General features: G+C 42.3%; 1 protein-coding gene across 2 annotated transcripts in view; it reads right to left on the bottom strand.

Annotated features, from left to right (window-relative positions):
• The window catches only part of adam17b (ADAM metallopeptidase domain 17b), a 91,637-nt gene extending 76,465 nt beyond the window's left edge, over positions 1-15,172 (bottom strand). For both annotated transcript variants that reach the window (XM_063037856.1, XM_063037866.1), the window contains exon 1: positions 14,965-15,172. In XM_063037856.1, coding sequence (XP_062893926.1) covers positions 14,965-15,076 — 112 coding nt within the window. In that variant the 5' untranslated portion in view covers positions 15,077-15,172. The remainder of the gene's footprint in view (positions 1-14,964) is intronic.
• Positions 15,173-18,400: the final 3,228 nt, after the last annotated feature.

The raw sequence follows: 18,400 nt of genomic DNA, 5'->3' as shown, positions 1-18,400 counted from the left end.
CATGTTAAAAATTTTACATAGAGGTTTGGGCAAAACAAGTAACTTGAACATTTATAAAAGTTGCTGGTGAACGCAGCAGGCCAGGCAGCATCTCTAGGAAGAGGTGCAGTCGACGTTTCAGGCCGAGACCCTTCATCAGGACTAACTGAAGGAAGAATGAGTAAGGGATTTGAAAGTTGGAGGGGGAGGGGGAGATCCAAAATGATAGGAGAAGACAGGAGGGGGAGGGATGGAGCCAAGAGCTGGACAGGTGATTGGCAAAGGGAATATGAGAGGATCATGGGACAGGAGGTCCGGGAAGAAAGACAAGGAGGTGGGGGGGGGGACCCAGAGGATGGGCAAGGGGTATATTCAGAGGGACAGAGGGAGAAAAAGGAGAATGAGAGAAAGAATGTGTGTATAAAAATAAGTAACAGATGGGGTACGAGGGGGAGGTGGGGCATTAGCGGAAGTTAGAGAAGTCGATATTCATGCCATCAGGTTGGAGGCTACCTAGACGGAATATAAGGTGTTGTTCCTCCAACCTGAGTGTGCCTTCATCTTTACAGTAGAGGAGGCCGTGGATAGACATGTCAGAATGGGAATGGGATGTGGAATTAAAATGTGTGGCCACTGGGAGATCCTGCTTTCTCTGGCGGACAGAGACATCTTTCTGTCTCTGTCTCTGGAGACAGCTTATCCACTGATGTCTACTATAAGCCTACTGACTCTCACAGCTATCTGGACTATTCCTCTTCTCACCCTGTCTCTTGTAAAAACGCCATCCCCTTCTCGCAATTCCTCCGTCTCCGCCGCATCTGCTCTCAGGATGAGGCTTTTCATTCTAGGACGAGGGAGATGTCTTCATTTTTTAAAGAAAGGGGTTTCCCTTCCTCCACTATCAACTCTGCTCTTAAACGCATCTCCCCCATTTCACGTACATCTGCTCTCATTCCATCCTCCCGCCACCCCACTAGGAATAGGGTTCCCCTGGTCCTCACCTACCACCCCACCAGCCTCCGGGTCCAACATATTATTCTCCGTAACTTCCGCCACCTCCAACGGGATCCCACCACGAAGCACATCTTTCCCTCCCCACCTCTCTCTGCATTCCGCAGGGATCGCTCCCTACGCAACTCCCTTGTCCATTCGTCCCCCCCATCCCTCCCCACTGATCTCCCGCCTGGCACTTATCCATGTAAGAGGAACAAGTGCTACACATGCCCTTACACTTCCTCCCTTACCACCATTCAGAGCCCCAAACAGTCCTTCCAGGTGAGGCAACACTTCACCTGTGAGTCGGCTGGGGTGATATACTGCGTCCGGTGCTCCCGATGTGGCCTTTTATATATTGGCGAGACCCGACACAGACTGGGAGACCGCTTTGCTGAACATCTACGCTCTGTCCGCCAGAGAAAGCAGGGTCTCCCAGTGGCCACACATTTTAATTCCACATCCCATTCCCATTCTGACATGTCTATCCACGGCCTCCTCTACTGTAAAGATGAAGCCACACTCAGGTTGGAGGAACAACACCTTATATTCCATCTGGGTAGCCTCCAACCTGATGGCATGAACATCGACTTCTCTAACTTCCGCTAATGCCCCACCTCCCCCTCGTACCCCATCTGTTACTTATTTTTATACACACATTCTTTCTCTCACTCTCCTTTTTCTCCCTCTGTCCCTCTGAATATACCCCTTGCCCATCCTCTGGGTCCGTCCCCCCCACCTCCTTGTCTTTCTTCCCGGACCTCCTGTCCCATGATCCTCTCATATCCCCTTTGCCAATCACCTGTCCAGCTCTTGGCTCCATCCCTCCCCCTCCTGTCTTCTCCTATCATTTTGGATCTCCCCCTCCCACTTTCAAATCCCTTACTCACTCTTCCTTCAACACACATCAAAGTTGCTGGTGAATGCAGCAGGCCAGGCAGCATCTGTAGGAAGAGTTGCAGTTGACGTTTCAGGCCGAGACCCTTCGTCACTCTTCCTTCAGTTAGTCCTAACGAAGGGTCTCGGCCTGAAACGTCGACTGTACCTCTTCCTAGAGATGCTGCCTGGCCTGCTGCGTTCACCAGCAACTTTTATGTGTGTTGCTTGAATTTCCAGCATCTGCAGAATTCCTGTTGTTTGAACTTGAACATTTAGTTTTCTCTACTGGAAGCTCCTTAGTTGATGGATACGACACTTGCAGAATTTGCAGTTAAAGATTCTTCCTAATATACCAATCTTCAGCAACAAAAATGTCCACAAGTAAGAATAATGACAAAGAACTTAAAAGTTCTTCATCTGCGTGGGCACAAAGGTAGCGTAGCGATAGTGCAATGCTTATACAACTCAGGCACCGTCTTTGAGGAGTTGCTGAGTTCTCCCTGTGACCACGTGGGTTACCTCTGGATACTGCGGTTTCCTCCCACAGTCCAAAGATGTACCAGTTAGCAGGTTAACTGGCCACTCTAACTTGTCCAGTGATTAAGCTAGGGTTAGATAGGTTGCTGGCGGCACGGCTCGTTGAACCAGTAGGACCTGTCCAACAAAGCATCTCCAAATAAAATAAATAAATAAATTCCCAACAAGATGGATGAGCTAGTTTCCTAAAAAGAAATAACTGGAATAAACCGCCAGCTATTCCAAAGAAATTGATATATCACAGAGAAGTCAGAAAGAAACCAGACTAAGTCCGTTAATATGGAATTGAGTCCTTGTAGTGGTGAGGAATGAAATTGGTTCAAAAGCTTAAGATGTCGAATCAGTTTGGGTAGAGATGAGCAGAGTAAGAAGTCACTGGTGAAAGTAGCATATTCACCTCTCATGGCAGACATATTTAGGATAAAAAACAATAGGAATAATGAGGAATGGTAAGAAAGAGAATATATGCAATAATCATATAGATTGGACAAATAAAATTGCCAAGAGTCGCTTTGAGGATGAGCTCACAGAATCGGAAATTGCTTCTTAAACCAATTAACTGAGGAACCTATCAGGAAACTGGGTTAATAAACTGAACACTGTGTATTGCAACAAGACAAATTAATGATCATAAAGGTTGTCAAACAGAAATGTGACCATGGTATTTTACAACTTCAAACTTAGGAGTGACAAAACATGGATCTGAGTCCTAAATTTCAACAGGGGCAATTACAACGGTACAAATACAGAGATCAGTGAAAGAGACAGGAAACACAGATGAAAGGGTATGGAAGTAGATCAGCAGTACCTCATATTTAGAGATGCTTTATAAATCTCAACAAGCTTGTATTCTAGAGAGGAAAGAAGTCTCTGTAAAGGATGCATGAAAAATTTAATAAGGATGGTTTCAAATTTCAAAAAAAAGTCATAAAATATTTCAAAGAATAGTGGTAGGCAGAAGTTTGGGAAATTTTGAACAAGGGATAGCTAAAAGAAATGATAAAGAGGGAGACTACAAGTCACATGCAAACAATAAAAACAGAAGGAACTTCCACAAACATATAAAAAGAGTGTCTGAAATAAACACTACTCCTATAGAGTTCTCTGGCGAATCAATAATGTCAAAGAGCTGAAATAACCCTTTTGCTTGTGTCTTTATGTTACACGACACTGAAACACTGAAGCAGATTCAAGAGCTATCAGGAGTAAAAACAACTTAAAACAAATCTAGATCATTAAGTGCCTGCTGTGCTATTTCATGTCCACACTTCATAAAGTCTGATCACCTGGCTGTACTTCTTCACCCTGAGTATAGGCAGAGACTGAAGAATGCAACAGCAGTAGGGAGGACCAAGGAGGTATGGACAAGGGAAGCACAGGAAGCCTTACAGAACTGACTTGAATCAATAGATTGGACTGTATTCAGAGATTCATCTTCAAGTCTGGATGAGTATGCCGCAGTCGTCACTGCCTTCATTAAAACCTTGTGGCTAAGTGTGGACCTATGAAAACTTACTGTACACTTCCAAACCAAAAGCCGTGAATGAACCAGGAGGTTCACAGTCTGCTGAAGGTTAGATCTATGGCAATTAAGTCTGGCGACCCAGATCTGTACAAGAAAAGCAGGTATGACTTGCAGAGGTCTGTTTCTAGAGTGAAGAAACAATTCCTTGAGAGGTTAGAGGCAACTACAGATGCACATCAACTCTGGCAAGGTTTGCAGGGCAATACTTTCTATAAAGCAAAAGCCAACATCAAGAATGACAGTGATGCTTCACTTCCAGATGAGTTCAACATCTTTCATTCTTGTTTTGAAAGAGAGAACAGAACCACAGCTGTGAGGATCCCCACAGCATCCAGTGATCCTGTGATCTCTGTCTCGGAGGCCGACATCAGGCTGTCTTTCAGGAGGGTGAACTCTCACAAGTTGGCAGGCCCCAATGAAGTACCTGGTAAGGCTCTGAAAACCTGTGAATACCCCTGCCAGCCGGTTGGCAAAGACATTTTCAATCTCTCATTGCTATCGTCCAGTAGCACTTGCATCTACGGTGATGAAACGCTTTGAAAGTTTGGTCATGGCTAGAATCAACTCCTGCCTCAGTAAGGAGCTGAACCCTTTGCAATTTGCCTATCGCCACAATAGGTCTACGACACACACAATCTCAATGGCTCTCCACGCGGCCTTGGATCACCTGGACAGTACAAATACCTAAGTCAGGGCTGCTGTTTATTGACTACAGCTGAGCATTCAACACCATCATTCCTACAGTCCTGATCAAAAAGCTCCAGAACCTGGGCTCTCTACAGGGATGTGTGCCTAGCCTGCTGCTCTACTCTCTCTACATCCATGACTGTGTGGCTAGGCACAGCACAAATGCTATCTATAAATTTGCTGATGATACAACCATTGTTGGCAGAATCTCAGATGGAGACCAGAGGACATACAGGAGCTAGATATACCAGCTAGTTGAGTGGTGTTGTAGCAACAACCTTGCATTCGACATTAGTAAGGCCAAAGAGCTGATTGTGGACTTCACAAAGGGTAAGACGAGGAAACACAAAGCAATCCTCATAAAGGGATCAGAAGTCGAAAGAGTGAGTAATTTCAAGTTCCTGGGTGTCAATACCTATGAGGACCTCACCTGGTTGCAATATATTGATGCTATAAAGCGGCTATATTTCATTACGAATTTGAGGAGATTTGGTTTGTCACCTAAAACACTCAAAAACTTCTACAGATGTACCCTGGAGAGCATTCTGACAGGCTGCATCACTTTCTAGTATGGGGCGGGGGATTCTACTGCACAGATCAAAGTACGTTGCAGAAGGTTGTAAAATTGGTCAGCTCCATCATGGGTACTAACCTCCGTAGTATCCAAGACAACTTCATGGTGCAGTCCCTCAGGAAGGTGGTATCTATCATTAAGGACCCCCACCAACCAAGACATGCCCCTTTCTCATTGTTACTATAAGGTAGGAGGTACAGAAGCCTGAAGGCACACTCAGTGATACACCAACAGCTTCCCCTCTGCCATCCGATTTCTTTATGGACATTGAACCCATGAACACTAACTCACTACTTTTGTATTTAGTTCTATTTCTGCACTATTTATTTTAACCTAACTATTTAGTATACGTATATATTTACTGTAATTCAGTTTTTCATTCCTCTATTCATCATAAATTGCACTGCAGCTGCAAAGTTCATCAATTTCACAACATGGGTCAGTGATATTAAACCTGATTCTGAAAGAAATGTACTAGACCAGCTAATCAAGCTAAAGGCTGTCAAGTACCCTGGACACAGGGTCTGCATTCTAAATCCTTAAAGGAAGTGGCTGCAGAAAACATGAATGAATTGCTGTTATCTAATAGAAGTTACTGGATTCTGGAGTTTTACTAAAGACTGGAAAACTGTAAACGTAACTTTACTATTACATTACAAAGGAAGGAAAATGAAAGCAGGAAACTTTCGGCCAGTTAGCCCAACATCTTTAATTGAAAAAATGCAGGAATATATTACTAAGAGTGTAACTGCCAGTATGTGGAAAATAATAGCAAGCAGAATCAGCATGTTTGTGTGATAAAAACATATGAGGATGAAAGTAATATGTTAAGGATAAAGACACAAGGAATTCTGCAAATGCTGGAAATCTTGAGCAACATACAAAGCGCTGGAGGAACTCAGCAAGTTATCCGGTAACACCTGTGGAGGGAAATAAACATGCAACGTTTTGACGACTGTGTAAGAGATGGCTAACAAAAACACAGAATTGGAATAAATTGACTGTTTTCAGACCATTGATCAGTAATGAGTTGGTGATAGAGTGATTAGTGTTGGGGCTTTAATGATTTATCTTTACCAATGACTTAGACAAAGACATCAAGTGCATCATGGCAAACATTTCCTGATAAATACCAAAAACAAAGGTGGGCTAGCAAGAAATTGGCAGGTGGAGAATAATGTAGGGAAAATGTGAGTTATCTACTATTTTGGAAGGAAGAATGAGGAAACCCATTATTACTTCCATAGCATGAGACAATGAATGTTTCAACCCAAAGGGACCTGGGGACCCACGCATATGAAATACAAATGTCAGCATGAAGGTACAGCAAATAATTAGGAAGACTAATAAAATGTTGTTTTCAGTGCAAGAAATGTGAAATACAAAAGGAGGGACAGTTTGATACAACTTTACAGGGCATGAGGAGGCCCTATAATTGGAGAACTTTTGGTCCATTTTTAAGGACAGATTGAATGAAATAAAGAGAAAACACACTAGTTTGGATCCTGAGATGAAGGATTTGATAGATAAAAGTAAGTTGAGCAAACCTGCCCTATACTCATGGAAATGTGGAAGAATGAGAGGTCGTCAAATTTAAATATATGATTCTGAAGGCAACTGACAGGCTGGTCATCTAGTGGGGGAATTTAGAACTGGGGGCATAGTTTAAGAATAATGGGGTACCCACTTCACACACAGATGAGGGGAGGTTTCTTCTCTCACCACCAATAGGAATTCTTTACCCCAAGAGCAATGTTCCCTCTACTTTTTAGTAGTCAGTGTGAGCAAAAATCTTATGTTATGCAAGTATGTGTGCACTGAATGCACACGTGGCAGTTTATGTAGATTTACAAACTATTTAACATAAAACTGCACAGAATAACAACAAAATAACATACATATTTAAGTCACTCGGTTACTTTTCTCTCCTGTCTTTGACATTTATCTATTCTTTGTAAACTCTATCTAGACTAATAGAACTTCCATCCAATTAATAGCTTTTGATTCTCATTAACATATCCAAAAGACATTCACCTAAACAGTTTCTCAGCTTGTTTTTGAGTTGATTCATTAGGCTAAAACCTCGCTCACAGTCCGCACTAGACGCAAGAAAGGTTCCCCCAATGTCCATCAACTGTGCAAGGTCGCAAAACTGTTCATTTTAAAGTACAAATGTCACCATTTGAGCAAAGTTTGAAATCAGTTTGGATTAAATTTTTTCTTGCATGGAAAATTTGAAATCATTAAACTATCTAACTATTACAGCATTTTCAGCTAGAAAATCATGATATTTCAGACATAAGGCACTAACTTGTTCATCGCCAAATGTTAAGTCACAATCTGCAATTGCGGAGAAATCAAAAGCTGACCATTCTTGTACCTCATCTTCAGGAAACCTTTCTTCTAAATGAAGACAAAGACTATTTATAAAAGTCAACAGTGAACTTGTATCTACTATGATGTTTTCTTCCAGTTGTTGGCTTAGCAAAACTTTAACTTTGTCACTCCACAAAACATTGTCTCCCAGATACTGCTTTCTTACCTTGTTAATTTTGCCTCACGCGAAATGAAGTGAATCAATCGGTGTCAGGCCACTCTTTTGCAGAATTTTGCACAGTGCAGCCAGTTCATCAAAGACATCACTTAACACCTGTAAAAGCTGCTTTGTACGTGATGTTTATCAATCTCTTATGACAGTATTTAGCCATAGGGTCACCTTTTTCAATAAAAACTTAGTAAGCTATCTACAGGATTTGAAACAGATCTTTGTAAACTTTACAATAGACAATAGGTGCAGAAGTAGACCATTCGGCACTTCGAGCCTGCACCACCATTCTGAGATCATGGCTGATCATCTACTATCAATACCCAGTTCCTGCCTTGTCCCCATAACCCTTGATTCCCCTATCCATAAGATACCTATCTAGCCCCTTCTTGAAAGCATCCAGAGAATTGGCCTCCACTGCCTTCTGAGGCAGCGCGTTCCACACCTCCACAACTCTCTGGGAGAAGAAGTTCCTCCTCAACTCTGTCCTAAATGACCTACCCCTTATTCTTAAACCATGCCCTCTGGTACTGGACTCTCCCAGCATCTGGAACATATTTCCTGCCTCTATCTTGTCCAATCCCTTAATAACCTTATATGTCTCAATCAGATCCCCCCTCTCTAACCTCTCTGCGTAAGACAGTCCGGACATCCCAGGAATTAACCTAGTGAACCTACGCTGCACCTCCTCCACAGCCAGGATGTCCTTCCTTAACCCTGGAGACCAAAACTGCACACAATACTCCAGGTGTGGTCTCACCAGGGCCCTGTACAAATGCAAAAGGATTTCCTTGCTCTTGTACTCAATTCCCTTTGTAATAAAGGCCAACATTCCATTAGCCTTCTTCACTGCCTGCTGCACTTGCTCATTCACCTTCAAAGACTGATGAACAAGTACTCCTAGATCTCTTTGTAATTCTCCCTTACCTAACTCCACACCGTTCAGATAATAATCTACCTTCCTGTTCTTGTTCCCAAAGTGAAAACCTCACACTTATTCACATTAAACACCATCTGCCAAGTTTCTACCCACTCACCCAGCCTATCCAAGTCACCTTGAATTCTCCTAACATCCTTATCACATGTCACACTGCCACCCAGCTTAGTATCATCAGCAAACTTGCTGATGTTATTCACAATGCCTTCTTCTAAATCATTGACATAAATCGTAAACAGCTGTGGTCCCAATACCAAGCCCTGTGGCACCCCACTAGTCACCACCTGCCATTCCGAGAAACACCCATTCACTGCTACCCTTTGCTTTCTATCTGCCAACCAGTTTTCTATCCATGTCAGTATCCTCCCCCCAATGCCATGAGCTCTGATATTACCCACCAGTCTCCTATGTGGTACCTTATCAAATGCCTTCTGAAAGTCAAGGTACACCACATCCACTGGGTCTCCCGCGTCTATCTTCCTAGTTACATCCTCGAAAAACTCCAATAGATTAGTCAAGCATGATTTGCCCTTGGTAAATCCATGCTGGCTCGGCCCAATCTTATCACTGCTATCAAGATATGCTGCTATTTCATCTTTAATAATGGACTCTAGCATCTTTACGATATGAACACTGTCCGCCAAAGATGGCTGCCGCCGTGATGCAGCTGTACAAACTGGAACAGGAAAGGTGGGGTGACGTAAATTACTGACGTGCATTGTGGTATTTGAAAAACCGACTAACTAGTTAACAGAAACATTTAGCTAAAAGATTATTTTCAATAAGTATAATTATTAATTACTACGTTATTTTAGGTAACTAACCTTTTGTGTGCACATTAATTTCCTTTGTGTGCTGGCTGAAAAATGTGTGCGCACGCGCACAAGCGCATAGCTTAGGGGGAACATAGCCCAAGAGCTATGAAGGCAGAATCATTGAATACATACAAGGCCAAGACTGAACTACAAAGGAATACGGGGAGAAAATGGGTACGTGATGCTGAGGACGTGATTTTATTGTAAGATGGTGTAGGCTCAAGAGGCTGATGGACTGTCCCTGGTCTTGTTATGTTCTTATGCAGTAGTATTTATTTGAGTCATAAAGTACTGGGAACACTTAAATGAGCTAAATAATTGATGTCAATGTCGTATTTACTACTATTTTGATGACAATTTACTTCCATAATAGCAGTACCTATATAATAAGGCTGCTGTTGAGTTGATTACAGCTCAGTAGTCAACACAATTATACTCTCAGTTCTAATCAACAGGCTCCAAAACCTGGGCTTCTGTAACTTCCTATACAACTGGATCCTAGACTTCCTCACCAGGAGATCCCAGTCTGTGTGGATCAGAAATAACATCTCTTCCTCGCCGCCAGTCCACACTGGCGCACCTCAAGGATGCGTGCTGAGCCCACTGCTCTGCTCTCCATACACCCACGACTGTGCGGCTAGGCAAAGTTCAGACACCATCTGTAAATTTGCCAATGACACAACTGTTCTTGGCAGAATTTCAGATAGTGATGCAGCTTACAAGAGTGAGATAAATCAGCTGGTTGATCGGTGTTGCAACAACCTTGCACTCAACATCAGTAAAACTAGATGACTGATTGTGGACTTCCAGAAGGGGAAGTCAAGAGAACACACACCAGTCCTCATCGAGGGATCAGCAGTGGAAAGGGTGAGCAGTTTCCAGCTCCTGGATATCAACATCTCTGAAGATCTATCCTCGGCCCAACATATTGATGCAAATCACAAAGAAGGAATGCCAGTGGCTATATTTTGTTAGGAGTTTGAGAAGACTTAGTATGTCACCAAAGACTTCCGCAAATTTCCACAGATGTACTGTGGAGGGCATTCTAACTGGCTGCATCACCATCTGGTATGCATGGGTCACTGCACAAAATCAGAAATAAACTGCAGAAAGTTGTAATTTCTGCCAGCACCATCATGGGCACAAGCTTCCCAGCGTCAAGGCCACCTTCTAAAGGCGATGCCTCAAAAGGGAGGCATCCATCATGAAGGACACCCGTCATCTACAACATGTCCTCCTCTCATTGCTGTCATCAAGGTGCTGATACAGGAACATGAGGACATACATTCAATGTTTCAGGAACTGCTTCTTTGTCAGTTTTCTGGATAACAAATCCATAAACACTACCTATTTTTTCTCTCTTTTCGCACTACTTACTTGTATGCCTTCAGTGTGTGCCTTCAGGCTTCTGCACCTCCCACCTGAAGGCAACAGTGGGAAAAGGGCATTCCCTGGGTGCTGGGGATGCTGCCTTTCTGAGACACCGCTCCTTGAACACATCCTGGGTACTTTATAGGCTAATACCCAAGATGGAGCTGACTAAACTTACGACTCTCTGCAGCTTCCTTCAGTCCTGTACAGTAGCCCCCCCCCCCACCCCCATACCAGACAGCGATGCAGCCTGTCAGAATGCTCTCCACGGTATATCTTTAGAAGCTTTTGAGTGTATTGGTTGACATACCAAATCTCTTCAAATTCCTAATTAATTAGCTTCACTATAATTAGTGACTAATTATAGTCACTGCAGCAATATTCTGGGACCAGGTTAGGTCCTCAGAGATCTTGACACCCAGGAACTTGAAACTGCTCACTCTCTCCACTTCTGATCCCTCTATGAGGATTGGTATGTGTTCCTTTGTCTTACCCTTCCTGAAGTCCACAATCAGCTCTTTCATCTTACTGATGTTGAGTGCAAGGTTGTTGCTGTGACACCACTCCACTAGTTGGCATATCTCGCTCCTGTACACCCTGTCGTCACCATCTGTGATTCTGCCTACAATGGTTGTATGATCAGTAAATTTATAAATGGTATTTGAGCTAAGCCTAGCCACACAGTCATGGGTATAGAGAGTAGAGCAGTGGCCTAAGCACACACCCCTGAAGTGCACCAGTGTTGATCGTCAACGAGCAGGAGATATTGTCAACAATCCGCACATATTGTTATCTTCCAGTTAGGAAGTTGACAGAGACCCAGGTTCTGTAACTTATCAGTCAGGATTGTGGGAATGATGGTGTTAAATGCTGAGCTACAGTTGATGAACAGCATACTGACATGGGTGTTTGTATTGTCCAGGTGGTCTAAGGCCGGGTGACGAGCCATTGAGATTGTGTCTGCCATTGACCTATTGTGGCGACAGGCAAATTGCAATGGGTCCAGGTCCTTGCTGAGGCAGGAGTTCAGTCTAGTCATGACCAACCTCTCAAAGCATTTCATCACTGCAGATGTAATTGCTACAGGGCGATACAGTAGTCACAGGTTTATACTTTCTAAAAATTATGAATTGCTATGTACTGCTGCCGCAAAACAACAAATTTCATGAGAATGCCAATGATATTAAACCTGATTCATACATAAAACAGTTAAATTAAGTAAGTAGTGCAAAAAAGTTGTGAGATAGTGTTCATGGATTCAATGTCCATTCAGAAATTGGATGGCAGAGGGGAAGAAGCTGTTCCTGAATCGTTGAGTGTGTGCCTTCAGTCTTCTGTACCTCCTTCCTGATGGTAACAATGAGAAGATGGCATGTTCAGGGTGATGGGGGTCCTTAAGGATGGATGTCACTTTTTTGAGGCATCACTCCTTGAAGATGCCCTTATATGACTATTGAATGGTTCCCCAGTACTGTAAGATGGACCCTCAATATCATAATCTACTTCGATATAAACTTGCAATGTGTTATTTGCCTGCACTGCACCTTCTCTGTAGCTGTTAAACTTAACTCTCCATTCTGTTACTGTTTTACCTTGCTCTACCTCAATGCACTGGGTAATTATTTGATCAGTATGAACTATATGCAAGACAATCTTTTCATTGTATCTTGGTACAATAATAAACCAATTCCAATGGGCAGGATCCAGCATGTGGGTACTAAAGACATGTGGAACCACATTCGGTCAAACAAAATGGATGTTGGTTTCCTCCTGAGATTTCTATCATTACAGAAGGCAGTTTTCAGCCAAATTGAATAATGCGGAATGAGGAGAAGAAGAAACAGCTCAGAGAATTCAGTACACCATATCCCAGCTCAAGTAATGAACACTAATGATCCAGAACTCACTGTGCCTATAGTCAGTCAAACTGTTCCAGTACAGTAACTATGCCCTATATTGTGAAAAAGTGCCCAAGTATGTCTCATTCAAGCAGGACAAATCCAATCCAGCTATTTAACACCAAATCATTCTGCTATCAATCATCAGTAAAAAGTGAAATGTGCCACTGGTAGCACTTTATCACAAATAACTTGCACATTTTGCTGCAAATAATTTCTTTATACTTGAAGATATTTGACTATGTATGACAAAAAGCAGTCCTGGTAAAGCATGGTCGATAGACAAAGGATAAATACTTCTATGTCGGAGTCACATCTCATAAAAAGGAAGGTAGTTGTGTATGGTAGGGGTCAACCATTCTAGTCACAGGACAACACTGTCAAGAATTCCTCAGGAGTGTTTCATCAATAATCATCTACCGTAGGATTAGAAGAGAAGATTTTTGTTGCTTTTACACCAGATTCAATTCCACTTGCAATTCCTTAGAAAATAAGTCAATCTATGCCTGTGCGCAATAAGACCAAGAAATATCGCAAGCACAGGCTGGTCAGTGGCAGCTAACATTTATGCCACAAAATCATTTCCAACAAGAGAGTCTAACTACTTACACTTGACATTTGACGGCATTAACATTGTCAAATCTTTCACTGTCAACACTATGGCCGTCGTATACTGGCCAGAAATTCAACTGGCCAAGCAACTTGACACCATCTGGGTCATAGCAGTCCACTTGAATGCTGTACTATTACCTGCCATAAATATTTATTCCTTCCACTGTATCTCAGTGTGTACCATCCACAAAAAGGCACCTAAATTATTTACATAGGCTTTCAGAGAACCACCACCTCTTAAATCTGCAACGCCTATCAAGGATGTAAGCAGCAGATGAATGGGAATATCATTTCTGTAGATTCTCATTCAAATCATATACCATCTTGATTTCAAAATGTAATTACTAGTCCTTTATTGTTGGATCCAAATCCTTAAACTCTCAACACAACATGCTGTTGGAGTACAATTGTGTTAAATGAAGCAAGTTCAAGACAATTTCATCACAAGACCCCATTTGTAGCATCCACAAATTGGACCTTACAAATGCCAAAAGGTACAGGATCAAATTTCTTGTGGCGAGGGCTAATTAAAAAGTGGAATGAACCTTAAAAAGATAATAACCTTAGACAAGCACACAATTCTGAAACTTCACAGAGAAATCTAATCTAAGTTAACAAGATATATGAAATCAAATTGTCCCAATTATCACAGGATAAAACTAAGATATAACAGTAGCTGAAATGGATACAGAGCTTATGGTGAATTTGAAGATAACAGTTGTGCCATTGACCTTTTTCCCCAAAGGAGGAAAAAGGGAAAAAAATCTCAAGAGTGAGGAAAAGTTCTCCACTGAATGTGGTGCACTATAGTGTTAGAGCATCATCTCTGTACAAAGAGTTTGTGGTTCCCTCAGAGCTTATACTGATTCTCAGATATGAGATATTCTACAAGTAACCTCATACTAAAACATTCACATAGTACTGTTATCTTTAATCCAATTCAGTTTTAAATAGATAAAGACAACTAGAAAGATCAGAGGCAATTAGTACTATTCATGCAAAACCGAAAAAAAAATGTCATAAATTAATACGTACAGCGATGCCAGTGACAGAAACCACAAGGCAAGAACGAGTTGGTACTCGAGTCTCGTTACTGATTGGATGTGTTACGTTTTAGAAAGCTCACAGTTGATGGAGTGATTGATCCACATGGAAGTTCTGGGTGGGGTGCAATGCACAGTAGTAGTTGTTACTGTCTCCCCCCCCCCCCGCCCATTAAAGCCATTCAAGTAAGATGGCCAAAACTACTGAGGATCCAGAGACTTCCCCTTTGCGCTTTAGCCAAGTGTTTTGCATTGGCACAAACCTACGCCATTAACGTTTCTAACTCCTACCTAAATGATCTGCAACTATCATTTCTGTCTATATACAACATATACTTCCCCTAGGCGTAAACTGATTTCACTGTAACACATAAGTTTTTGTTTGTTTGGGGGCAGTACCCTCAACTGTGATGAAGGTTAGATGATGTGTAAATACATTCGCACATCTACCGCCATCAGCTACTTCCATTTCCCGCGGAGACACCGCCCCCCCTCCGCTGTGAAGAGGGCTCCCAAGATTGAAGCTGCGCCCGTCCCAAATCCGACCACTCCGGGCCTCCTCCTCTTACCGAACTGATGATCGAGCCCCTCCTTCTCTGACTGGAGCCCGGCTGTTTCGCCTGACCGACAGAGGAACAGCCACGCCAGCAACACGCCGACCGAGGCCATCAAGGTTCTCATTGTCGATACTGGAAGAACCGATCACTTCCCACCGCGAAAGTCGAACCCCAAGTCCCGGGCCGCCGCTCAGGGCGACACCCCGGAAGCAATCTCCTGCCGTCCCGTTCAGCCCGGAAGTGTTCAGGGCAATTGGCGAGCCGCAGCTACTTTTTTAAGCAAATACAACAGATTTAAGAGGGAAAGTACCCCAAGATAGCTTTTTAAAAGGCATCTTCTTGATGGAAATATGCCATGGTACTGGAGAATAAACACATGGAAAGTTTGTTCCCGGTGGTAAGAAAACCTAGAGCCAGATGTGACATATAAGCGAAAAGGCAAACGTAAGATGTGGATATTATTTTATGTATCGGAGCTCTCTGTCCTTAAAAGTACTGGTGTGCTATTATCATTACCTTTGAAATGAAATTGGATTAATAACTGAAGCAGAAATATTTCAAAGTTCAAAGGAAATTTATTATTAAAGTACATATGTCATCGTATATAACCCTGTGATTCATTTTCTTGCGGGCATGCCCAATAAATCCGTAATAGGATCAATGAAAGACCGCACCTACTTGGGCGTTCAACCAGTTTGCAAAAGACAACAAACGTTTCAAATTAAAAAAGAAGGAAGTGATAAATAAGCAATAACTATCAAGAGCATGAGATGAAAAGGCCTTGAAAGTGAATCTATGGGATGTGGGAACATTTCACTGATGGGTGCGAGTGAAACTATCCCCTTTGGTTCAAGATCCTGATGCTTGAGGGGTAATAACTGTTTCTGAACCTGGCAGTGTAAGTCCTGAGGCTCTTGTATCTTCTTCTGAGCCCAGGACGGGTCTCCCCCGCGATAATAATAATAACACTGAGGAATTTAAAGTTGCTGACCCTCTCCACCTCTGATCCTGCAATGAAGACTGGCTCATGGACCTCTGGTTTCCTCCTCCTGAGGTCAATAATCAGCTCCTTGGTCTTGCTGACATTGAGTAAGAGATTGTTGTTATGGCACCACTCAGTCAGGTTTGCAGAGCTCTGAAAAAAAAATATTGGCATTGACAGTTCTCTCAAAATTCAGCATAAACACAATGTGAAAAATAACTTCTTACTGTGTTATGACATCTCTTTAGTGAATGGATCAGTAACTAATCCCAAACTATGGAATAAGGGTAGGTTTCTTCACATAACCACTTATAGCCAATTGACTAGGTTAGATCATTTCCAAGATATTTATCACTTAGTATTAAATTAGATAACACCGTTCATTTGTTTAGGTGAGGTTATATTTTCATCAATGCCTGTCTTGAGTCTCTACTGCAGTAGCATGTGGAGGCCAAGAGCAAAAAAGCAGAAAAAGTGCATATCATCCAAAATACCGTCCTACAGTAGGCAGATCCCACAGTAGCCTTATCACAGACTGGTATGAAAGCAAGTCATCCTCAACTGCAAGGGATTGTCAAGAAGGATTTACCTTACTTTTGTATTTTAGTATTATCATCTGAATAAATATTTGACTTTGTTTCATACTGATATGCATAATTTACCACAAGAATTCAGAAGATTCCAAGTGATAAAATTAATGGCTAAGCAATGATGCTACTGAAACATCACAATGACAATTGGTAATCCAGCCTCCAACTCTCAGGGTGCAATTCTGCAAGAAGTTTCTGTACATCTTGGTTTCACGTGATTGACCCCTTATTTTAAAAATGTGTATCCTTATTTAAAGATTCTGCCATTATTAAAAACATCTCAACATCTAACCCTGCCTTGCTGTCTCACCCCAAAGAGTTTAGGTAGACCCAACCTCTTTAGCCTCTCTTGATGGAAGAATCATCTCATGTCATGAATTAGCATAGTAAATACCTTTTGTACTGCCTCCAATGCTACTCTATTTGGTAAGGGAACTAAAATTGAGTGTAATACTCCAGGTATGGACTTAGTAGCAACCCTATTTCTAAAAAAGGATCTTATGCTTTCCTGGCGTATATGATAAATTAGCTCTTCTCAGGCTTCCGGCTGGGTACAGATATTGCGATTAAGTGATGTTTTGATGACAAAATCTGCCATCTTCATCAGGGACGATGCCTAGTCAAGTCTAGTCCATTGGTATATGTAACCCCGTTGTCTATCCCTCCTGATTAGTTAGTCCCCATCCAATCAGGTTTCTGTTGCCCCACCTTGTTTACAATCCAATTTCAGTTCTTATTTTATAACGAGACCTTCATCTTTATTAAAATAGTTTTTCTCTGGTTTTATTTAAAAGGGCTGACAGAAAAACCAGGAAACCTAACAATCAGGAGGAATCCATTGCTACCAATTGTCTTCCCTATGTTGCCACAGTTTCTGGAAGGATCGCCAGGATCCTGAAGAAATATTGGATTAATTCCATCCACAAACCCATAAGGAAGCTCAAATCACAACTTATGCGGGTCTAAGATGACCTGGGACTCAGGATGGCTGGCATTTACAGGATTCCCTGTGATTGCAGAACAGCGTATATTGGCCAGATGGGGTGCATGGTGGAAACCTGCATCAGGGAGCATAGGAGGTGTATCCATTTGGGTTAGTTAGAGAAATCGGCAGTGTTAGAACATTGCAATCACAATGCCCATAGGATTGACTTCCATGGCACAAAACTACTGTGCCGTGCTAATGGCTTTTGGGACTGCCTGGTGAAGGAGCCCTTTGAAATAAAACTAGGGAAAAGAATTTTAACAAAGACGAAGGTCTCGCTCTAATTAAAAATTGGAATTCAGTTGTAAACAAGGTGGGACAGTGGAAACTTGATTGGATGACGACTAACCAATCAGGAGGGATGGATGAAAGGGGTATGTATTCCACTGGACCAGACGTGCCTAGGCATTGCCGCTGATGAAGATGGCAGAGTTCGTCATCGAAAGGTCTGTCAAAATCGAAACCTGTGCCCGGCTGGAAACCCATGAAGAGTTTATACACTTGATTTCTAATTTCCAACCTCCTTGCAACAGCAATATACCATTTGTCTTCTTAACCACTTACTACACATTAACCACTTACAGCACATTTGGAAAGCGGTGAAATCATCGGACAAAGTCAGCATGGATTTGTGAAAGGAAAATCATGTCTGACGAACCTCATAGAATTTTTTGAGGATGTAACTAGTAGAGTGGATAGGGGAGAACCAGTGGATGTGGTATATTTGGATTTTCAAAAGGCTTTTAACAAGGTCCCACACAGGAGATTAGTGTGCAAACTTAAAGCACACGGTATTGGGGGTAAGGTATTGATGTGGATAGAGAATTGGTTAGCAGACAGGAAGCAAAGAGTGGGAATAAACGGGACCTTTTCAGAATGGCAGGCAGTGAC

The sequence above is a fragment of the Mobula hypostoma genome, chromosome 2 (genome assembly GCF_963921235.1).
Source record: "Mobula hypostoma chromosome 2, sMobHyp1.1, whole genome shotgun sequence".
NCBI lineage: Eukaryota > Metazoa > Chordata > Chondrichthyes > Myliobatiformes > Myliobatidae > Mobula > Mobula hypostoma.
The sequence above is the reverse complement of the archived record's forward strand: the minus strand, read 5'-3'. Positions and strand labels throughout refer to the sequence as shown.